Raw genomic sequence first — 24,133 nt, forward strand, 5'->3', positions numbered from 1 at the left:
TTAAATACCATGCTAAGTGAAAGAAGCCAGACACAAAAGACCACATATATGATTTCATTTATGTGAAATGTCCAAAATAGGCAAATCTGTAGAAACAGGATGTAGATTAGTGGTTGCCTAGGGTCCGAGGGGATGAGGACTTTAGGGGGTGACTGCTAATCAGTACAGGTTTCTTTTGGGGGTGATGAAAATGTTCTCAAATTAGTTTGTGGTGACAATTGCACAACTGAGAATATATTTAAAAACACTGAATTGCACATTCAATAAGGCTGTCAACAAATGAAAGGGCTCTGTAACCTATAAATGGTTACGTCCTGGCTCGACCCATTTGCACCCCACTTAAAAAAATTGTATAGAAAGGTTCCACGTACCTACGACCCAGCTTCTCCTAATGGGACATCTTACTTAACTACAGTAAGTGTAACTTCTCCTTTAAAGTGTGGCTCCTGAAGGCCCACCTTTTCTCCAGTGCTTCAGAGTTCAGATAACACCTCACCCATGCCCGGGGCTTTACAGTTTACAAAACACCCCCTCCACACACAGCCCCTACCCCCCAACTTGATTCTCAAAGCAAACCCGTGGGCCAGTGTCGCTCCATTTCTTGGTTTTCGTGGTCAAAAGAGTCCTTTTCCCTCCCTGGCCTCCTTCTGTAGGGTTGCTAAATTTGACAAAAATGTTATCTGTCAGCTCTATAGGGTAATCATCTCTAATGTGTCCAGCCGGTCCTGGGCGGGTCTGGTCATCATTTTGAGACACCATTGATCACAGACTCTTAAGAACTGAAAGGGCCCTGGACTGTCGCCTAGTCCAGTCTTGCCCAGCAGGCCTGGGCTGGGCCTCCCAGGCCAAGTCCTCACTCTGGCTTTCCCTACCTTCCTACCCGGCCAGAGCGCGCCCATCTTCGTGCCTCAGTTTAGCATCTAGCGTCTTGTCCTCCAGGCGCCGGCATGTACATCGCGGGGGCGGCGGACCGGGGGAAGGGCCAGGGGGAGCTCGGCTGGAGTTGCGACACCGCGCCATGTCTACTGTCCAGATCCAGGGCACGCGGGAAAAAGCAGGAATAAGGATGGTACCACGCCGGGCCCAGGTGGGACCCCCGACCTGCGGCCCCACCCAGGCCCAAACTACAAATCCCAGCAAGAGTGGGCCGCGGGGCGGGACCTCGGGAGCGGTGGCCTGCGATCCCTGCGCCAAGCCCGGGACCAGTGGGTCCTCGGGGGAGAGATCAGGAGGACAGAGACGCCACAGCGGACCTCGAAACACACTCACAGACACACAAACACACAGACACAAACGCGCGCACCGGCCGCGTTGGTCCCTCCCCCACGAACTACAGATCCCAGCAGGCAGTGGGTGCGGGGCGGGGCTTCGGGGAGGGTGGCGCTCACGACCGGAAGTCAGCGTCTGGCGAGGTGGGCTTACCGGTGCGGGATGTGGGCTCCCCTGCTGTGGGGAAGAGGGCCCTTCTCTCCCCGCAGCCTGGCTCCCCGCCCCCGCACACACTGCTCCACCGTGGGGTCGCCGGCCCGAGCACTTCTCAGCGATCCAGAGCCCCGCCCTCCCTACCAGGCTGGGACTGCCGGGGAAGGGGATGGCCGGTGGACGCTTGGGCCAGCTGCCTTGGAGGGACGCAGAGTCTGCCTCCTTGACCCTCTCCTCCATCGCCTGGAGCGACCTCCCTTTTCCTGGAGCGAGGAGCAGCCCGGACCTTGAGGCAGGACTAAGACTGTTGGGGTCTCTGTGTGGCCTGCAGGTCTCCTGGAGAAGCCCAGGGAAGGCCAGGGTCCTTCGAGTTCTGGGGTATAGGTCAGGATGTTCGGTCCACGCTGTGTGACCGCTCTCAGCGCCCTGCGCCCAGGCATCAGCTTTATATGGCAGAGGCAGGTAACAGTGAGGCGCCGACCGGAAGTAATAACCAGGGCACTCTCATTCAGTATGCTGGCTCTCAAAGTGCTCACACCTCAGCGTCGAGCGCCAGGACTCTTGTCCTAACTTCCCGGGTCGCGTAAGTATCCACTGAGACACTACAGCAGGGACTTACCCAAGCCCTTCAGTGCCAGTCAGGAGCTCAAGGGTCCAGCCTGTCTGGTGGGATGAGCAGTGCTGAGGCCCCACTTCACCCACCTTCCGGGGCCAGGGCAGTCTCTCTCCTGAAGCCTCTTCTCAGCTGATTTCTGGCTCCCAAGTGAGGATTCAGGTTACACCTGTATCAGGAGCAGTGACACCACAGTGGCCAGCAACACATTGGCCTTTCCGTCTCCAACCCCATTTTCAGAGTTTACACTTTCTGATCTGGCCATATACTGCTGTGACCCTGATCATCAAGGTAGATAGGAAAATACTTAGTTTATGACGGTATAGCCACGACCCTGTAATGTCAGTGAGAGTTTCTTCTTCTGTAGTTGGGTGGAGACCAGCTGCTTCCTAGACATATTCCTAAATTTAATCTTGGAAAAATTAGAAACAACTCTAGAAAGGATATTCAAAGTAGAACGCCCAGATTTCCCTTTGGTAACTGGAGTAGGGGTCATATGTACTGGTTAGGTGGTCTCTAAGCATGTCCATTGCTGCCTGGGAAGTTCTCAAAGGCTTGGTTTTCCAAGTATTTCTGTTAAGACTGAAAACAGTGGGGAAGGGTGGTTGGGGGGACAGATTGGGAGATTGGGATTGACATGTACACACTGGTCTATATAAAATAGATAACCAACAAGGACCTACTGTAGAGCACAGGGAACTCTGCTCTATAGTCTGTAATAATCTAAATAGGAAAAGAATTTGAAAAGGAACAGATTCATGTATATGTATAACTGAATCACTTTGCTGTACCTGAAATTAATACAACATTGTTAATCAACTATACTCCAATATTAAATTAAAATTTAAAAAAAAAAGACTGAAAGCATTTTTGCCCCTTTCCTGTTTGCCCATTTCTGTTCCTTAAAAGAACCTAATTACAGGAGTGAGTTCACTAGGCAATTGAAACTAACTCCTGACTTATGCTCTAAGCTGTTGAGTCTTTTCCTAGATAAAAAGAAGAATAAAAAATTAAGCAGTTAAAAAATGACTAGCTCTCTCTCCACAATTGCCCCCTTAGCAATCCTGCAGGCAGATCACACAGGCAAGATCACACCTGAAGAGTCAGCCAGTCTGCACTCAATGGAGAATGATGCAGAACCCAACCTCCTGCCTCGATGATTCACTGAGATTCTTCCCCCTCATTTTTCCCTTTAAAAACTGTCATGACTGAGCAGAATCTTTGGAGTTGGTCTCTGGACACGAGTCTACTTTCTCCCCAGATTGCCCACTCTTCTGGTTAAAGCACCTTTCCTTTCTACTGACACTTGCCTCTCAAATTATTGGCTTCTGAATAGGGAGCAGCCAAACCTGGGTTCAGTAACTAGACAACCAGCTTTTTGTTAAGTAGCCCCTCTGCCCCTAGAGACGAGAGATAGTTACCATAGAAACTTGGAGACAGCCCTTGCCCCATCAGTGCAGTCTTTATAAGAGCCCATTCTCTCCTGCATTCCAGGACTTAGCACCAGACTCTTGAATCAGTAAGAGCCTGTGTGACTTGCCCAAGGATATGCCAAAGCCATTTAATGCCTATCCCTGCTTCCTGAAGATCCAGCCAGCAGGGTGCAGTTAAAGTAACAGGGCAGTGTTATGAAGTCATGACGGAAAATGTGTCTAAGGGTAAGGTGCCCCAAAAGTTGGGTTCTTTCCCCCTCAGGGCCTTGGGAGCAACTCAGGAACATACATATTCTATACTTGAAAGTACCTGCACCTATACTGGTTACACATCCTGAGGCAACAGCAAGATTCCCATTTGGGGAGAGATAGCCTTAGCGCACGAATGCTTTCAATAAAAGTTTGTTTAAACTGGCATTTAAAAACCATAAACAAATTCATTGTTTTAGTAACCCCTTCCACCTATAGTGGAATTATAGTTGAAGTTATCTTTAAGGTTTTGAATACTGTTTGTACATATTTTTCTAATCTTTCATTTGCGTAGGACTTCACAGATTTCTGCTGATTTTTTCTTGCACCGACAACTGGATGAAGCCCTTGCCGGTGGTCCTGCAGGCCACACCCTTTCCTCTGGCAGCTAGTCTAGGGGGTGAGGGACAGGCCACCACGCTTCTTCTCACCACCAGGGGCCGCCCTTTGCGATGGAACAACCGCTCAGGTCCGTAGAGCCGCCGGGACGACGGGGTGGGACGCACTGAGGGCTTTGGTCTTGTGTACATAATTAGATGGCTCTGGCCCAAGGCCCAGCATCCACCTCCACTCTGGTCTCAGCTTTTCCGTTGGTAAAGGTGGGGAGGGTGATCTCAGGGCTCTCCACACCTATCAAGGAAGGATGTGCAGATGAAGACACATCCGTGAGTGGCAGCGCCAGGTCTCTCCTAGGGGGAGGGTAGAAGGCAGGCCAGTTGTCCATACTCTTTCTGCTCATCAGTCCTGAGAGAAAGGAACAAGGAAGCAATGGCAACAGGGGATGCCTGGCTCTCCGGATATGAGCTGAAGAAGGAAGAAGCCTAAGCAGGGCCATACTACATCTGGCCAAGGCGGGGGCGCGGTGGGGTGGGGTGGAGTGCAGGGAGAGTGGGGGGGAAGAATAGATGCCCCCCACTCCACTCATTAAGGTAAATAGAGGAAAGGATCCAGTAGAGTGAGGGCAGGGTCAAAGGTACCCAGAGGAGAGTCCTTGGTAACCATTTGCATTTAGAGAAGCAGATAAACAGGGAAAGGGCCTCAGGACACTGCTCAGCCTAGGCGCGGGGGTTAGGAGCCAGCCGTGGGCCTTTCAGAGGAGAGAGACGGAGGCTGTTCGGCGGGAGGTGGGGTCTTTGAGCAGGCGGTGAAGAATGAGTAAGGTTTGAATGTGCAGCTACAGCAAATATTTTTCGAGAGCCTGTTCTGTGCCAAGCTGTGGGCTGGGCACTTGGGATTTGGCAGTGAACTGGACAGACACAGTTGCTACCCACTGAGAGCTCTTACAGCTGAGTGGGAGTCCACAGTCTAGCCCTGAAATGTACCCATAGATTTAACTACGGTGGGAGCCCAGAGAGTGTGTGGGGACAGACTGCCGTGGTCTGGGACCCCTGCTGAGGGTGACTTCAGCTGTGGCCTGAAGGAAGAGGGAGGCAAGGGGCGGGAGTGTTCCTGCAGAAGAAAGGCAAGTGCACAGCCCCCAGGTAAGGAGACTGTTTGAGACTAGAAAGAGATGAACAGAGCCAGGAACTATCATAAGTGTTTGCAGCCATCCTGCCCCCATCTTACCCAGGCTTCCTGCTACTGGGACATCTGTTGGGTTCTCCCAAGGGGAGAATCTCAGCAGTGGGCTGATGCATCACGTTTAAAGACACCTAAAGGAGCTCTGGTGATCTGCAAGATAAGGAGTTGAGGTGGAGGGAGAGGGCTGGGGTCTGGGGGGGGACAAGGTGCTTGCACCATCTGTGAAGATTGCCAGTTGCAGAGTCGATGAGAGTGGACTTTGTGGGGGTTGGTTAAAATTCTTAAAGTAGGGCTTCCCTGGTGGCGCAGTGGTTGAGAGTCCGCCTGCCGATGCAGGGAACACGGGTTTGTGCCCCGGTCCGGGAGGATCCCACATGCTGTGGAGCAGCTGGGCCCGTGAGCCATGGCCACTGAGCCTGCGCGTCCGGAGCCTGTGCTCCGCAACGGGAGAGGCCACAGCAGTGAGAGGCCCGCGTACCGCCAAAAAAAAAAAAAAAATCTTAAAGTATAACATACCTATGAGAGAGTCCTTTTTTCTTTCTTTTCTTCTCTCTCTCTCTTTTTTTTTTTTTTTTACTGTGTTTTGCTATACTTTTCTCTTTTTTTTGGCTGTACCACGTGGCTTGTAGGATTTTAGTTCCCCGACCAGGGATTGAACCCAGGCCCTCAGCAGTGAGAGTGCAGAGTCCTAACCACTGGACCACCAGGGAATTTCTGTGTTTTGCTATACTTAAGAGTGCTTTCTCTCTGTCATATTCTGTAAGGACAATAAATATCTAAATTCCTTCCACCTGAAATTTCCTTAAGTCAACAGAGTGCAGAATGGGCCAACTGGGCCTAGTCATGGTGGAACCACAGAGAGAAGGTGAGTGTGAGTGAGTCTGTGGGGAGAAAATGGAAGGGCTGGGGCTGGAGAGGTAGGTAGGGCTGATCTTACCAGGCAACAAGAAGCCTTTGTCTCCATTCAAGGAGCCATGGTGGGGAGGGCCACGCAAGGATTCCAGGCAGAGCTACATCTTGAACAAACCTGTTGTGAGCAAGTTCCCGAACAGGGAAGGGCAGGCTGTGTGGGACAGAGACGGAGCACCCCAGCAGGGGCAGAGGGGACCAGGGCAGTGCCGGCTTGTGCACTGTACCCTAGAGGCCAGGGAAAACCAACCTCAGCCTCGACCCTAACCCTTGGCGAATCTGTAGAAATCTCGTGCACTGCCCCCCAGAAAAACACAAACCACACACCAAGTTTTGTATCTGCTTTCAGAGAGATGGAAGGAGAGCCTGTCACAAACCTCTGAAGCTGCAGCAATCCATGATCGTGCACCAGGGGGGACAGGGGCCAGAGACCCCTCTTAGGAGGCTGGTCTGTGTCGTCCATGCTTCAGCCCTCCGTCGCGTGTCACAGCTGCCACCAGAGTAAGCTGAGTCAGCAGGCCTGCGAGGGCAGCGGCGGCGGGGAGGAGGAGGGACCTCTGCCAGCTTGCGCTAAAGCAGCCCCAACATTGCCCTCCGCTTCTCAGCACTGGGGGACCCCTTCTCTCCCTCCTCTCAACCACCTTCCTTCAAGATGGTCCCCGACTTTAAATTTAAGCCAGTCACAGACAGTTCGGTTGGCCTCAGGCCCCTCCCGAGGAGCTTCTTGGGCCTCTAACTTGACTACTTGCTCCGGTCAAAATAGCCTGAGGACTCATTCATTCTCCCTCACCCCTCACAGGACCTGCTCTCCCCTCCCCATCCTCTGAGGCCTGAACTCATGGTCAGAAAGTTCTCCTTCCCTCTTTCGACCCCACCCCTGCCACTTGCCCCGATGGATTCCCATTCTCCCCGGAGAAGAAGCCTTGTCTTAACAGCATGCTTCTTTTTTTTCCCCCCACTCTTCCCCCTACTTCCCTGGCTTAGGGGACCTGGCTGTCCTGTGGTGGCCCCAGCCCACACCCCGGAACTCCCCCTGGCCCTGACCCCCACTCCCAGGGCCCTACCTTCTCCCAGGCTGTCCTTCTCTTGGCGCTTCCTCGTGGTTGAAATCCAGGTCATCCCTCCTTCTTTCTCTTCTTTCCTTCTTCTTTTTATCTTTTAATCTGTACTGACTGATATTTTTAAATTATAAAATTAATTAATGCTCGTCATATAAAAGGCCCAAGAGTATAGAAATGTAAAGCTATGATACTCATTTCTACCTGGTCCCACTTTCCCATGAGACACCTGTACCTGGCCTCACAGTTTGGCCTTCTTGGTATCCATGTGATGATCCCACTGATGCTGTGTCCCTAAGTTAGATTTCTTCACTGAAAGTAAGAGAAACCAACCTTAGCTAGTTTAGGCTGGAAAATAATTTATTAAAAATATTCTGTAGCTCGCCACATCTCCAGGAGAACCAGAGAACCAGCCAGGAACAATGTCTCAAAGGCCACAGCCAAGCTGGCCTAGTGGAGGCACCTCTGGGCCAACACTATTGATCCTGGCCCTGGGTGGTACCACTTGGGATCTCAGCCTCCCTGGCCTCTGGAACAGGATATAGCTGTCACCTCCTCCCTAGAGTGGATGCCTCTTTTTTTTTTTTTTTTTAATAAGAGACAGAGTCTCTTCATCTTTTTTAAAAAATAAATGTATTTATTTTATTTTATTTATTTAATTTTTGGCTGCTTTGGTTCTTCGTTGCTACGCACGGGCTTTCTCTAGTTGCGGCGAGTGGGGGCCACTCTTTGTTGCGGTGCATGGGCTTCTCATTGCAGTGGCTTCCCTTGTTGCGGAGCACGGGCTCTAGGCACGTGGGCTTCAGTAGTTGTGGCATGCAGGCTCAGTAGTTGTGGCGCACGGGCTTATTTGCTCTGCGGCATGTGGGATCTTCCCGGACCAGGGATCGAACCATGTTCCCTGCATTGGTAGGCGGATTCTTAACCACTGCGCCACGAGGGAAGTCCCGGATGGATGCCTCTTGGTGCCTGCTTTGGATACAAAGCCCAGCATGGGGGCATCTGACTGGCAGAATGCCTGCACCCCAGCCGTAAGAGAGGCTGGGAAGGCCTCATCTGGCTTCTGTGAATGGAGGCAAGGATTCATACGGTGGAAGTGGCCCCAAACACAGGAAGTGATCCACAGCCAGTGGGAATGGCAGACCTTCAGCCTCTAGGGGTCCAGCCACCACACCTCAGCATCCCCTGCTCCGCAGCCTGCACTCTCTCACCTCTGAGACCTTTGGCCACAGCCTGCTTACCTGTCCTCCATCAGGTCCTCAGAAATCACCCCCTCCTGTTCACAATGCTTCCCACGTCGCTCACACCGGGGACCCCCGCCAGCCTTGGCCACCTTCCCTGTCTGCTGGCAGCAACTCCATGGACCGTGGTACCACCTACTCAGGAAGAGCTGATATTTACCGCACATGTGCTGTGTGTTTCACGTGTTTCATCTCATTCAACAGAAGCGCCTCCACCGCAAGGAGTGCCTTGTTCCCACCCCCACTTACACAGGGGGAGACTGCAGCACAGAGAGATTGAATGTCTCCTGGGGCCTCTCCATCACTCAGAGGGTCCCCTGGAGCGTAGGGTCTGTGTCATGTTTCTTCTCTGCTGGCCACCCCCATGTTCCCCATGAGCTAAAGGCTGAGTGTGATTCTAAAGATGTCCTAGGAGTCGCATCTTCTCAGAACGTTTCCCTTAGAGCAGCGTTTCTCAAACTTGACTGATCATAAGATTGATCTAGGATGCTTGTTTAAAGTAATATAGATTCCCACTTCCCTCCTGGAACATCCCATTCTTAAGCTCTCAGGGAGGGTCTGGGAGTCTAAGACTTTTAACAAGCCCTCCAGTTGATTCTTGTGATCATGCAAGTGGGGGAACACTGCTCTAGAGAGCTGTTTGTTTTCTTAGGGTGGGTTTAGACTATGTTGGGCCTGAAAACGATGGCCTGTTCTTAGTGGAGATCAGCAGCTGAGCTCTGGAAAATGTGGAGAATCACTGTGTGCTATGGAAGGACCATAAAACTGGCACTCAGGTGCTGCCAGACAATGGGGCAATGGAACCTTTGAAATGTGAGTTTCCAGTAATTCCATTTCTAGGAATTCATCCCGAGGGAATAGCTATGATTGTACAGAAAACAGTCCTGTGCCAAAGATGGAGAAAGAGGTTGTCCAAATCTGCCTGTGCCATCAGCAGGAAGCACGGTGCTACAGGGCTGGCTGCGGTGACACAAAGCTGTGAGGAAGCCTCCTTCCATCCCCTTCTCCCTGATCTGCCCAGGTCAGTGCCCCCACCCAGAAGGCATGGATTCCACCCTCTGCCTGGGGCTCTTTTCCTCACCCAGGCCCTGGCATTTACCTATGCAAAGCCCTGAACAGAAGGAGGAGGTGGCTGTGGCAAGGGCAGTCTGGACTGGGAAACCCACTCAGTTTGGAGTTTGCAGCGGGGTGGTGTCTAGAGCATCTTGCTGACTTTGACAGCAGGTCCCCTTGGTGAGGGAAGTTGCCCCCTGCCTTATGGCCCAAATGTGGAACAAAGGTCAGCTGGGGAGTGGAGGTCGGGAGGAGATTCTTGTCCCTGACGCCAAGCCTGGATTCTTTGTTTTTCTTTGCACAGTTTTTCCCATGACACCAAATGAGCCCCCCTTAAGCCACCCCAATGACTTTTCATAGCTTCTTTTTTTTTTTTTAATAAATTTATTTATTTATTTTTGGCTGTTTTGGGTCTTTGTTGCTGTGCGCGGTCTTTCTCTAGTTGCTGTGAGTGGGGGCTACTCTTCGTTGCGGTGCGCAGGCTTCTCATTGCAGTGGCTTCTCTTGTTGCGGAGCATGGGCTCTAGGCGCGCGGGCTTCAGTAGTTGTGACACATGGGCTCAGTAGCTGTGGCGCACGGGTTTAGTTGCTCCGTGGCATGTGGGATCTTCCCGGACCAGGGCTCGAACCTGTGTTCCCTGCATTGGCAGGTGGATTCTTAACCACTTTGCCACCAGAGAAGTCCCCATAGCTTCTTTTTTATTGAAATATAGTTGATTTACAATATTGTGTTAGTTTCAGGTGTACAGCAAAGTGATTTGGCCATATATATGTGTGTGCATGTATGTATATATAGTTTTTAGGGGATTCTTTTCCATTATAGTTTATTACAAGATATCGAATATAGTTCCTTGTGCTATACAGTAAATTCTTGTTGTTTCTCTTATATATGGTAGTGTGTGTATGTTAATCCCATACTCCCAATTTATCCCTCTCCCCTCTTTCCCTTTTGGTAATCATAAGTTTGTTTTCTATGTCTATGACTCTGTTTCTGTTTTGTAAATAAGTTCACTTGTACTCTCACTGTTGTAGCCTCTCCCGTTGCAGAGCACAGGCTCCGGACGCGCAGGCTCAGTGGCCATGGCTCACGGGCCCAGCTGCTCCACAGCATGTGGGATCTTCCCGGACCAGGGCACAAACCCGCGTCCCCTGCATTGGCAGGCAGATTCCCAACCACTGCGCCACCAGGGAAGCCCCATTTATACTATTTTTAAGTTTTATTTATTTATTTAAAGATTTTTTTCTGTTTCTGTTTTTGGCCATGCCACGATTGAACCCAGGCCACAGCAGTGAAAGCCCGGAATCCTAACCACTAGGCCGCCAGGGAACTCCCAATTTGTACTATTTTTTAGATTCCACATATAAATGACATTATATGATATTTGTCTTTCTCTGTCTGACTTACTTCACTTAATATGATAATCTCTAGGTCCATCCTCATTGCTGTAAATGACATTCTTTCTTTTTTTTTTTTATGGCTGAGTTCATAGCTTCTTAAGTGTCCGTTTGCCTGCAGGTCTCAGGAATCATGTGGCCTTTGAAGACTGTGGCCAGCTCCAACCCTGGACCCTGTCCCCAGTTCCCCCAGCCCCATGGCCTCCAAAGATGCAAGTTCATGGCCTTCATTCTTCCTTTGTGCCAACAGCCAGGACATCACCAAAATGATAACCACAGGAAAGTTACAGTGTCCTGGAAGGATCTTATATTCATGATCCTCTTCTGTGTTCCCTCATTCCCTGGTCTAAACAGAGTCAGACACCAGGCCCTGCCCTTTCTTTTTGCCTCAACACTTCTCAGAAGTCAGAGTTCCAAAATTCACCCGGGTAACAGAGCACCGGGAAGTTATGGGCTCCCTAAGGAAACCAGTGATTACTGATGTTTCTAATTCCATCACAGGAAAGGAGGGTCAGGACCCAATCCTAGATGAGGTACAGGAAGCTCAGTGGTTAGTGCACAGGCTGTGGGTTTGTGCAAACCTTGGATTGAATTCCACCTCCAACACTTACTAATTGTATGACCTTGGGAAAGTCACTCCATTTCTCAGAGTCTCAGTGCTCTGGACTGAATTGTGTCTCCCTCCAAATTCATATGTTGAAGCCCTAGCCCCCAGTGTGACTATATTTGGAGATGGGGCCTTTAAGAAGGTAATTAAGGTTAAATGAAGTCATGAGGGTGGGGCCCTGATTCAATAGGACTGGTGTCCTTATTAGAAGAGATCAGAAATCTCTCTCTCTCCAGAATTCTCTCTCTCCCTGCATGCACAGAAGAAAGGCCATATGAGGACACAGCAAGGAGCTGACCATCTGCAGGCCAGCAAGAGAGCTCTCGCCAGAAACCAGCCCTGACAGCACCTTGATTTTGGACTTCTAGCCTCCAGAGCAGGGAGAAAATAAATTTCTGTTGTTTAAGCCACCCAGCCTGTGGTACTCTGTGATGGCAGCCTGAGCTGACTAATACATTCATTCTCCTCGTCTGCAAAGCAGGGATAAAATTAGGACCTGCATCATGAAGCTATTGTGAGAATCCAGTGAGGAAATTCATGTGTAATGCCTGCCTGTTTAACTTTCCTACAGCACCTTCAGCACCTGGAACAGTGCCTGGTGTATAGTGGATGTTCAATAACTACCTACTGAACTACATCCACCAAGAAAGGAAGCTGTCAGACTCAATATAAGTGTGTATTTCTGAGCTTTTCACTAACCTCCATCTCCTTGATCATTGATCATCACTCACCAGCAAATAACAGCAGGCACAAAGGATTTAAGAAAAGTGTCTGCAGGGATGGTCTCCTGTTTTTAATTGGATCTGCCATTAATACCCTGTCTTCTGTGAACTGGGAAAGGGCTTGGTCTGGCTCATCCTGAGTAGAGTCTGAGTCTCTGGGAGGAGGCGACATTGACCAGGCAGCTTCGGGGCCCTTGGTCCAGCCTTGCGGGCCTGGGCATTGAGGAGGGAGCTCTTCCTCCCGTGGGGCAGGGGGCAGGAGCTGCAGCTGTGGGATGCAGTGGTGGGGGAGCTAGGGCTGGGCCCTGGGAGTGGCATGGACGAAGTTGGTCTGGGGCTGGAGGCCACAGCAGGCCCACCTTCCTGGTGCTTGCACGATGCAAATGATGGGAACAATAGGGCCCCTGTCCCCAGGCCATTTGTGGCAGAACCTGGACCCTGGGGAGGCATAGCTCCTTTACCTTGGCCATGGTGAGACTTGGTTCTGGGGGCAGCCCCAGGTGCACAGACCTGCCCACCCCTGGGGCCCAGGACTCCGGGCAGGGAGAGACATCCCACCTGAACTGACCACCCCCTTATTTTCCTCCCTGACTCTTTCCAGGACAAGCTCAGCAGGAGCAAGGCCAGGTGAGTCCTTGGGCTCCTCTCTTTCCTCTGCCCTCCTCTCTTGTTTCCACCTCGCTGTCCCTTTCCTGGGCACAAGAATCCTTAGAGCGGTGCTGGTTCTGCCTGGGCCCTCCATGCCCAGTGAGACTATTCATGCACCTCCACCCCCTGGAAACACTAGGGCCCCCCACTGCCAGCTTCTCACAGGCACTAGCTCTGCCCCCAGACGCTTCCTCCTGCTGCCCTGGTCCCAGGCTGCCGTCACAACTCCAGGGACGCCATTCATACCGTCATGGATGTGAACGTCCCAGGGTTGTGCATGGTCTGGCTGACACAAATGCAGGGCCCCTTGGGCAGAGCTGACTGGAGTCTGATTGCAGGTTGGGGCCACACCTTCCACCCCCAAGATGTGCAGGTAAGTGACCAACCCCCAGATGCGTAGGAGCCCCTGCAAGTCGAGTCTCCCCTGAGGACTCTGGACACCTCCTGCCCATTATAGTCCGGTGCTGCTAAGTCACTGGGCCCTAGCTCTTCCACCTGTCTCGGTCAGAATTAGGGATGCATGGGGTAGGGGACTGGCATAGGTGGAACAGGCTGTGAGACCCCCCTATCTCCAAAACGCCTCACTGGTCTTGCTGCAGTGTTGGAAAGGCCCACCGTGAATGGTTCCTTTGAGGCCACTGTAAGAGTGCAGATGGTTTATTATATTTTGGAGAGAGAGTAAGTCATTGTGCTAGAGAGGGACTGGGCCATGAGGATATGAGGACAGTCTCACCAGTCTCCCATCCAGACTCCCCTGCTTGGAGAAAAGATGACCCCTGCCCATCTCCTCTGTCTGCCTTAGGGACCAGGAGACGCAGGGTAAGTTCAGCTGCGGAGCTAGGGTGGGGGTGGGGGGAGGCAGCGGCCACCACGGCTCCTGCATCTCTTCCGTCCTCCCTGTGCTCAGCATCCCTTCCCAGAAGCCCAGGAGGAGGAGGAAGAAGAGGAGGATAAATATGAGCTGCTCCCCTGTGAGGCCGTGCTCCGTCACCCAGCCCCCGCCCACCTTCCTGGCACTCAGGAGGACTCTTTGTACTTGGGTGAGGGCTGGGAAGTTGAGGCAGGGAGGTCAGGTGGTCAGGCAGGATGGGAGGGTCCCCACAAGGGAAGAGGGCCCAGGCCTTGCCTCATCTCCCTCTGTCTGGCCTGGGGCAGCGAGGGGAGGCCTCAGCTGGCAGTCACTGAGGCCTCTTGGCTGGGCAGAGAGAGAGGGATGGAGGAAGGGAGGGAGGGAGGGAGGGAGGGAGGGAGGGAGGGGAGAAGGGAAGGAGGATGAGTGGGAAGGGGAGAGGAGCCTGGAGGGGCAGTGTAACCAAGGCAACAATGGGAAAGCAGGAGGCCTGACAGGGTCCCTGGGGCCTGGCGTTCCCCCTCTGAGATCCTAGCACAACTCGGAGCAAGGGTAGGGATGCCAGGAGAGCCCCGGCTGCTGCTGGCATCCCACCCCGACAGCTCCCAGGCTCGGCCAGGTGGGGGCAGGGAAGCTGGCCGCCTCCAGTTGCCATGGAGACGGGGCTGTCGGGAAGCCAGAGAGCACAGAGGGGAGTGAGGGAGGGAGGAGGGAACAGAGGCTGGGTGGGGGGCAGGAGGAAATTTGGAACCTACGTGGGAGGAGCCCACCGGGTCACAATGCTCAGGGGTCTTTTCCAGATCACTCTGGCCCCCTGGGCCCTCCCATGTCACCACCACCACCGCCACCACCGCCACCGCAGCCCCAGCCCGAGATGATGAACAACCTCCCCACCTGCCCCACCCCAGGCTACCATTTCCCAGTGAGTAAATCTAAGAGGCATCTCATTTGCAAGATTCCCCCACGTCTGCATTCAGGAGGCCCCTGAAAAATTAGCTGCGTCAGAAGCCAGAGCCCTGTTAACAGTCGCTCCTCCCACCTGCCTGGCCTGGTCCTTGCACCCTCCCCATCAGCATCACCAAAGACTCACCCTTCTCGCCTGAGCCGGGAGAGGGGAGCGGGGGTGGGGTGGGGGTGAGGGGGGGTTGAAGCTCCGCTGCCCCTCCCGGACCCTAAAGCCTGTGCAGCCCTCCCTGCCTACAGAGGGGAGAAATCCCTCACTCAGCTGCCAGCCGCTGCCAGCTCTCACCCCCGCCAGGATCCCGTTTGTGGGCTTTGAGAGCTACCACTTTCATCGTATATTTTATTGGAATAAAAAGTAAAACTGGGAGAGATTCACACCAAAGAAAGAGCCACAGAATAGAGGCAAAGAGGAGAGTCGCCTCCTTTGCACATTAACGCTTGTGTTGTGTTTTTCAAGCTGCACAGATATACGTAGTCCCTTTGCCTCCCACCCCGGCCAGCCTTGCCCTCCCAATGCCGCAGCTCCCCTCCATAGCCCCCCACCCGATTTTCCCTCACGCCACCGCATTGTGCCCACAGCCCAAGGCAGCATGGAGCCCGCCGGAGGCCACAAAGCAGAGCTGGCCCTTTGGGAGGCGAGGTAATGAGGATGTCCTCTCTCCTTCCGAGGCCCACCTACTCCCCACCCCGAGAAGGGGAATCCTGACCTCCATGAGGTCGGGGCTGGGGGAAAGTTGAGCTGGCCTTACATTGATCTCATGCTTTGTCCGGTCGCTGCATCCGCCACAGCTGTTCCTCATTTTTACCTGCCAACCCCCCCCCCCCCCACCGCCAGGCAAGCAGTTGGGGAGGAGACTGAGGCCCCGAGACACGTAATGCTTTGCCTGAAGTCACAGAGTCCCTGACTCCGGGGCCCCTTCTGCACCTGCTGAGGTCTCTGGGTCAGGCGGGGGGCACCCCGGGGGTGTGAAGTAAGGCGATCGGGGGTGAGGATGGCTTTCTCCTGGGACTTCACAGCTGGCTCTGAGGATCCCCTCAGAGAAGTTCCAAGGATACACCACTCTTCCAGCCTAAGTTTCACTGAATTTCCTTCTCCCTGCTGCTGCTGGCTGGTGGGTCTCTCTTTTTCCTCCCAGAGCTGGGTGCACCCGACCGGGCAGTGAGTGGCCCCTCACTCTAGGATTCTGGCTAGGAAGTTGTTGTTGGTGGTGGTGGTGGTGATGGGTGAGCTGGGAGGGCCAGGAAATATCCCTAAATCCAGGGAAAAGGCCCGAAGCCGAGCCTCTCCCCCTCTGCCACAGGCCCTGGCAGGGCGTCCGCTAGTGTCCTTCTGGGGAGGGCCTCGCTCAGAGCTCCCCTTGGGTGCTCACTCTCTCTGAGCACAGGACGGGGGAGGTGCTCATGGGCGCCCCCTTCCGGGCAAAGGAGCATTTTCAATCATTCCAGGTCCACTTTGTGGGCGGCGCCGTGGGGGTGGGGGGTGAGGTGCCAGTAGCTCCCCCAAGTGATGGCTTCGTCCTCCCTCCCACTCACTGGTCAAACCCTGGGTCTCATACGCCCCTTCCTACCCTAGGTGCCGGGCCCAGCAAAGAAGCCCGAGGAGGACATTTACCTAGATTGTGAGCCCAGTCCAGGTGAACCCCTCCCTCCCTCCGTCCACCCCGCCCCGTCCTGCCCTGAGGCCCTCTGCTGCCCAGAGGCAGCACGATGCAGTCTCCTGGCTCCATCTCCTGCCCTTGTCCTCTCTCAGCACCCCTACCATCACACATCTGCCTTCAGACACCCACATAGACGCCTCTGGTCCGGGCTGCCCCACACAGTGCCTGACAAGGAGGGGACCCCCTTAGAGCAAGGGCTTGGTTGGGGGGTGGGGGGGCGCTTCCCAGCTGTTGCAGCCAGGACAGTGCTCTGCCTGGTTGGAAGGGCTCCCCAAAAGTCAGGCTGCAGAGAAGCTGTCCCCTGCCCCGCCCCGGTCACCCGGATTTCCCCGCTTGGTGCTCAGCTCAGCCTGCCCTCTCTGTTTTAGTCCCGGCCTTGCCTCAGACTCTGAGCTCCCAAGTCCTGAGGCCCTCAGTCCCTCTACCAAGGACATCAGTGGGGCCCAGGTGAGTGCCGCAGGTGTGTGCTGGGGGCCTGAAGGGCCTACCCAGGCTTCCCAGCCCTGACCCTGGGATCTCCAGGATCGGGTCACTGGACTTTTTCTTTTGAAGGAGGTAAAGCCCCTGAGCTCTGTTCCCCAATTCGCTCCCCACAGGCCCAGCACAGCCCCCCAGGAAGCTCGGAATGTAAGAGGCTGGGGGTTTGGGCTGGTGGTGGGCTGAGCGGGGAGGGAGAGAGGGAGGCTCAGGGTAGGACTTCCAGCCCAAAGGAGCAGGCCTGCAGGGCCAAGCTCTTCTGACCCAGCATCCTGTGTGCCAGGGAGCGTCGAATGCCACCTCTAAAGGTGAATACCGCCATTGTCAGCATGAACCCAAGCCCTCTGGCAGGGCCTCCCCTGCGGGCCTCAGACTGCCTCCCAGCCCCCCACATCCCGCTTCACTGAGGGGGTCCCTGCAGCTCTGACTCCAGCGGAGAGCAGGTCTCAGAGGACCCCCTGGGCATTCTGCAGGATCTGCACCAAATCAGGAAGCTCCCAACCTGTACCTTAAAATCACTCCTCACTTGGAGGTCACGCGTGGCCTAGCCGGTGGGTCCTACCAGAGCCCTGGGGCGGGGGAGTGAAGCACTGGGTGTCCCGCTTTGGGCTTCAGGCCTTTGCACGCCCTCTGTGACCTCCCCAACCTTCGCAGCTGGGCCCCAAGCCTCCTTGGCCTAATCCCCTCTCAGCCCCAGGGCTATAATCTGCTTCTTCCGGCAGGAAGGATAGCCTCTCTTTGCTCTGTAGCTGCCACACAGAATGCCTCAGCTGCTGAGGTGAGGAGGGGCTGGGAGAGGGCTGATGGGGGAGGCCCATGGGAGCAGAGCCCAAGTCCCTACCCAGAAGCCCTCTCGGGTGGGTGTCCACCACTGAACACGTGTGTGCAGCTCCAGGCGCGGACACATCTTTGTTCTGCTTGAGTGGCCGTGAGCACGAATAACTGCAACCCGGGGGTTCTCTGCTTCCCACCCCCGATCCAGTGCCCTGGCACATCGCTGAGCCGCTGTGTGTGTATGTACAGGAAGGCGATCTGCTGGGCCAGCCTTGGTACTCAGGGAACTATGACCGCCATGCTGTTGAGAGTGCCCTGCTGCGACGCCAAAAGGTGGGGCACCTCAGGCCCCCTGCGCCTTCTTGGGAAACCGTTTCTGCCCAGGGACTGAGGCTGGCTGAGCCGGCAGGAGCATCTGGGCAGGGGTCGGAGTCAGGGCTATAGCTGGAAGGTGAGGTTGATGATGGGCTCTCCTCCCCAGAACGGGGCCTACACCGTGCGCCCCAGCTCAGGCCCTCGTGGTTCTCAGCCCTTCACCCTGGCAGTACTTCTCCACGGCCGGGTCTTCAACATTCCCATCTGCCGGCTGGATGGCGGGCGCCACTACGCCCTGGGCCAGGAAGGCAGGAACCACGAGGAGGTGGGTACTGCAAGAGGTAGGGGCTGAAGGGCAAGACACAGCAGAGCAGCCCCTGGGCCCAGCCGGGAACACTGCCCTGGGGAAGACCCCCCTTTTTTGCCTTTTTCTGGAGTGGGTGGAAATCTCAGTGGCCAGCGCCCAGAACTCCTTCCCAGAAGCCGGCACTTTGAGAAGAGGCCCAGTCTGCTCTGGGGGAGACACCCCCTCCTGAAGAGCCCGGCCTGCATGGGGCCCAGGTGGGGGCATTTGTATGAACCCAGCTGGGAGGAGGGCAGGGCCCAGGTAGTCCAGATTCGTGTCTGTACCAAGGACTCAACTTTGCACCCAGCACTTGCTAGGCTGCAAACTAGAGACAGTCACCACTCAGCTCCCCACACGGAAGGCCCCGGGCAGAGGCCTCAAAGTTATTTCATCTGGCCTGGGAAATAGGAGTCCGGCCAACAACATGCGCACGGGCGCCATCCCAGGAAAGGCCTGGAATTGGGCAACAAAATGCAGTGGGGCTTTATGGGGCAAACAGGAAGGAAAATATTTAGAAAAATGTCAACAAGCTCCCTCGCCAGAGCCCCCCAGCTCCCTCAGGAAGTTTCTCCCTGCATGAGGCTCATGGATGCCCTGCTTCCCCGTGCAGCTCTTCTCCTCCGTGGCCGCCTCGTCCAGCACTACCTGCAGCACCCCCTACCACTCGTGGACAGACACAGCGGCAGCCGGCAGCTCACCTGCCTGCTCTTCCCCACCAAGCCCTGACGCCACAGCGCACGTGCACCCCGGCCTCCGGTTCCACAGTTTGCTCCTCGGGCTGTCTCCCTCTCCCCTCCCAGGTCTCCACCCGCCAGCCCCCGCCCCCCCATCCCGTGCCCCAGTCCCTCCCTGCAGGCCTCCCTGAGAGGCATTGGGAAGGGTCGCCCAGAGACAGAAAGGGTCCCTTAGATCCCACCCCATGCTCACCCAGAGCCTGGCACTGCCACTCCCTGCTGCACCTCCAAGACTGGGAAGCACGGGACAGGCAGGGCCTCCATTCCCGGCCCCCAGGCATGGCCTCCCGAGCTGCTCTGAACAAAGGCCTCCTCTGGGAAGCTGAGCCTCAGGGGGATAGTAAGGGCACTGCTGCTACACAGAGGGAATCCTCTCACATTCTGGAGGAGGCTTAACACGGGGCTGGCATCTGGAAGGAACTTGGTCGCCCTGAACATAAGTTTGCTTTCAATAAGTATCTGTTGAATGAATTCTTGAATTCCGTTGAGTGAAGCAGAGATGGCCTCCATGAGGCGCCAAGGTTCGCAAGTGCCCCAGGGCACAGCCTGGGCCCGGGAGCGCCGGAGCAGTGGTGGCCAGGCCAGGACAGAGGAGCCAGCCCCATTTCTGCCCCTGACTGGGGCCTTGGCCCTTAGATGGTCTGTTGTGGCCGCCCCGGGTGGCTCAGTTTTGTTTCCTTCTGTTTGTGGGAATCGGGGTGGGGGAGGAGAGAGGCTTGGTGTTGCACGGCCACCCCATGAAACGACAAGAATGGAGTTCGGTACTTGACCACCACCCATTTACCGCACAGCGATCCATCGGGGAGAGAGGCGCCTGATTTTGCGCCCTTGGTGTCTGGAGTAGGGAAGACGGGCGGACCCCCGTTAATATCTGGGTATTGAACGCGCCAGGCCGCTATGGAAGGCTCCACGCGGAGTTCAGAGAAGACGAGAGGCCATCGGAGCACAGCTGCGCGACCGGCGCGGCCGGGGAGGGAGGCTCCAGGGCTGGGGGCTCGGAGATAGGCCGCTGGCCCGCGGGCGGGCGGGGCGGGCGGGGCAGGCGGGAGAGCGGAGGAGGGCGGCCCCGCGCGGGCTGGGCCGAGGGGCGGGGGCGTCCCCGGGCCCTGGCGCGGCGCCCGGAACACCCCGTGCCGGAAGCGCATGTGACCGTGACTCCGCAGAAGTCGCGAAACAAAGGGCGGCTCAGCGGCTGCCGGCGCTCGGGCTGGCACGGAGGGTTCGGACTCCTGCCCCTGGCCGGGGTCCCGGCTCTGCCCCGACAGATCCTGCGCGCCCAGGCCGGGCGGGGAGGCTCCCGATCCCCCTGAGGCCCTGGGCGCCGGGGTGGGAGCAAGGGAGCCCCGGGGAGGTGGTGAGGGAGGGTGGCCCCGCGGACAAGCGGTGACACAATGCAAACACGAGGCTGGGTGGACGCTATGGGGTCCAGGCTGGGGTGAGAGCGTTGATGGTTGCCTTCACCACTGCCGGCTCTGGCAAATTACCCTCTCCCGACCTTAATTCCTGTAACAGAGGTGAAGATAATTGTCCCTATGAGTTATCCTATGGTTGGGAAGTTTGAGTGAAGCCGTCCATGTGGAAGGGGAGGACAGTGCAGGGCCTAATGGGCTGCACTCTGGTCCTTCTTTCCCAAATGAACATGCATGTGAATTCCAGTCAACGAACTGCCGCTTTCAGTGTTCACACAGCAGGGCACCAGGAGGAAGAGCAGGGTGGGCACTGCTGTGCACCGTATGTGGGGATGGGGCCCCAAGACAGCCTCCCTCTGCTCGGTTAGCCAGCCCTGGCTCCCTCTAGGCGGTGGATGAGAGTGGTCACTCTACACTTTCCCCAGGCTGACGCAGGTAGGAACTCAGGGCTGGAGAATGTGGGGGGGCCACCTTGGGGAGGGCCTCAGGGTACATATGGAATTGATTAGAACCCTGCAGTTCTCCCTGCAACCCAGTACTAAACCAAGCAGTTAATGATTAGGACAATAGTGTCATAGACTCAGTGTTGGATGCACATTCCTGAGTTGTTTTACAGATACTGTAACTGCCACCAGAGGAAGAATGCTAACTGTATGATGACCATACTGTAGCCATGACATAAGCTGCTCCGTCTTGAGCAGTACTGAATCTATGGCTAGTACAATTCCAAGAACTGGCCTCAAGAGAACAGGATTAACATTATTGCTCATAATGTTCTATATCTTTGTGGGCGTCAAAATGATTGTAGCTTGCTCTGCCCGTATATGTAAGCGGGCAAGTAAAACTGTCAGCAAAGAGATGCTTCAGACCCAGGCTGACCTCTTCCATTTTGAGAATACTGTGCCCTCTGTCAGCGTGAAGAAGTTACAGAAGATAGACCGTCGCCCGTAGTCCCGTAGAAATGGAATGATATTTGACAGTGGGGAATTGAAAGCAGCTCTTTCGTCCCTTTCCTGTTTGCCCATTTCTGTTCCCCTCTAACCTTAAAACAACCTAATTATAGGAATGAGATCACTAAGCAGTTGAAACGAACTTCTGATCTCTCCTGAATGCACACCATGCCTTGTCTAACTTGTTGATTCTTTTTCTAAATTAAAAGAAGTAAGAATAGAGAATTAAGCAGTTAGAAAATGACTGTCTATCCACAATTGCCCCCTTAGCAATCCTGCAGGCAGATCACACAGGCAAGATGACACCTGAAGAGTCAGCCAGTCTGCACTCAACGGAGAATGATGCAGAACCCAACCTCCTGCCTCGATGATTCACTGAGATTCTTCCCCCTCATTTTTCCCGTTAAAAAATGTCATGGCTGAGCAGAATCTTTAGAGTTGGTCTCTGGACATGAATCCACCTTCTCCCCAGATTGCCGGCTTTTCTAATTAAAGTAACTTTCCTTTCTACTGACGCCTGCCTCTCAAATTATTGGCTTTTGAGCGGTGAGCCGCAGAACCTGAGTTTGGTAATGCAGACAGTCAGACTCCTGCATCCCCCACCAGACGTCGAGGTTCGACTTCTCTGGAGGAGCCCTCCACCCTAGAGCCTGTTTTTACCGAGTACTGAATTTATGTAGCGCTGAAGCCACGTGGCCTGTGGGAGGTGAAGTAGAGGCCACAGCGCAGAGCTCGGGAGTTAGTGGCTCAACAGGGACTCTGCTTAGTCCCAGCTGGGGGACTGACTTTAAGGGGACTAGTCTCATGCCTTCCCTCCCTGGCGAGAAAAGAGAGGAGTAGTCCAGGCAGTGGGGACAGTCTGTGATAAGGGACCCAGAGGGCCAAAAAGAACATGGTCTGGAGAGCAACTCAGCCTCACTAGTGCCTCCTCAGACTGCAGGTCTGTGCTTACATGTCCCCTTCTCCAGGAAACCTTCCCGACTGCCCCAGCCTGGGCTCAGGCACTTAACACATCTGAGAGCAGTTGCTTTTTCACTCCAAAGGACCAACTGCTACAACTGCCCACTATTGTGTATCCAGGGCCTGGAATAGAGTAGGTGCCAATATTTCTTGGAAGAGTCACTGAATAGGTCAAGTCTACCCTGGATCCCTCTAAAACTCATAGCGTTCCTTGATCAGGGCTTCCTTTGTAAGAGAAAAATCAAACCCAGTGCTTCCCAATAGAACGTTCTGTGATGATAGGAACGTTCTGTATCTGCATCGTTCAGTACAGTAGCCATTAGCCCCAAGGGCACTTGAAATGTGACTAGTGTGACCAAGGAACTGAATTTTTAACAATAATGTCATCAATTTTCAATTAATTTAAATTCAAATAGCCACATACAGGCACGGCTGTACTGTTGTTGTCTCTTGCCTTCCTGAGTGTGAGGGACAGCGGTAAGAGAGAAGGCTGGAGAAGTTGGTGGAGGGGCGCTGGGTCCGGATGACACCAGGAGGCCTCCGTTATGAGGGTGAGCCACCAGGGAGGCCCTTGAAGTGCTTTTAATCTCAGTTGTCCCAGATGTTTCCTTACTGTGCAAATCTAGTTAAGGGGAGAGAGGGGCGTTGGGAGCAGAAGGATTTCAGGGACGTAGAGTCTGGTCTTCAGACAGCCATGGACCACAATGCGGATGTCACCCGTCGGTGACACAAAAGGAGAAAAACACCACCTGAGAAGTGAGCTCTTCCTGAAGCAAAATGATTCCATTTAATGGGCCATCCTTTAAAGAGAAACCAAGTTCCTCCTTCTTTGGGGGATTAAATTATATTTTCTTTCAGTTCACTAGATTTTGCTGGGCCTCATCTTTAAAATGGGGTGGGAGGGCTTCCCTGGTGATGCAGTGGTTGAGAGTCCGCCTGCCGATGCAAGGTATGCGGGTTCGTGCCCCGGTCTGGGAGGATCCCGCATGCCGCGGAGCGGCTAGGCCCGTGAGCCATGGCCGCTGAGCCTGCGCGTCCAGAGCCTGTGCTCCGCAACGGGGGAGACCGCAACAGTGAGAGGCTCGCGTACTGCAAAAATAAATAAAATAAATAAAATGGGGTGGGAGAAACAGGGTGGTTGGCCTAGGTAACCTCCCAGGGCTTGTCCAGTCACCCGAGCTCTCCAGGGCCCAGGGCCATGTACACACTGCCTGGGATCGTGTCTCTGTCACCACCTGGGCTGCCTCCCCACTCCTCTCTATCTCCCCCTGCGCAGCTCCCCGCCAGCCCCTCCCTGCTCAGCCCCACAAGGTTCGCCGTCCCGCTGAGCTCTCCTTGTGCCCCTTGAGGAGAAGTGCCCAGGCTGCAGTGCACTCGACTAAATGATAACCCAGGAGATACAATTTATAAAAGGCAAACGTGGGTCTCGAAGAGCCAAACGTTTGTCCCGAGATAATGAGGGGATCAAGCCCAGCCTCCAAGCAGACCTGGAAGCTAGAAGGACAGAAGGTCATTGCTGAGGAGCAAAAACTCAAGAACAAGCACCGATGCAGGGGCTGAGCAGGGGGAAAACATGAAAGCAGACCAAGTTCTGGCTGAAGGCTGATGTCATAGACTCCTAGGACCCCTGAGCTGGGGAGCCATCTTGTCCTGTGTCCTCATGCTGTAGATGAGATTAAGGCCCAGGGAGGGCAGAGGGGTCTGTGATTGGGGGGACGGGGGGTGGCAGGGGCAGGCATGTACATTTTTTTCTCTAGCACCACCTCAGCTGGGGATAAGGCCTGGAGATGGAAAGGCACTGAGGGAGAGAGACTTAGAAACCAAGT

General features: G+C 54.6%; 1 protein-coding gene across 1 annotated transcript; it reads left to right on the forward strand.

The window, feature by feature from the left end:
* Nucleotides 1-13,588: 13,588 nt before the first annotated feature.
* On the forward strand, nt 13,589-18,980 carry SH2D6 (SH2 domain containing 6; the record flags this gene model as incomplete). The annotated part of the gene is given in 15 exon segments (XM_082672764.1): nt 13,589-13,690; nt 13,779-13,911; nt 14,522-14,579; nt 14,626-14,643; nt 15,264-15,324; nt 16,258-16,318; nt 16,711-16,789; nt 16,939-16,969; nt 17,293-17,321; nt 17,324-17,370; nt 17,542-17,597; nt 17,843-17,926; nt 18,075-18,233; nt 18,865-18,883; nt 18,886-18,980. Coding segments are annotated over 15 exon segments (1,032 nt in total).
* Nucleotides 18,981-24,133: the final 5,153 nt, after the last annotated feature.

The sequence above is a fragment of the Grampus griseus genome (assembly GCF_964374135.1).
Source record: "Grampus griseus genome assembly, chromosome: 15".
Classification (NCBI taxonomy): domain Eukaryota; kingdom Metazoa; phylum Chordata; class Mammalia; order Artiodactyla; family Delphinidae; genus Grampus; species Grampus griseus.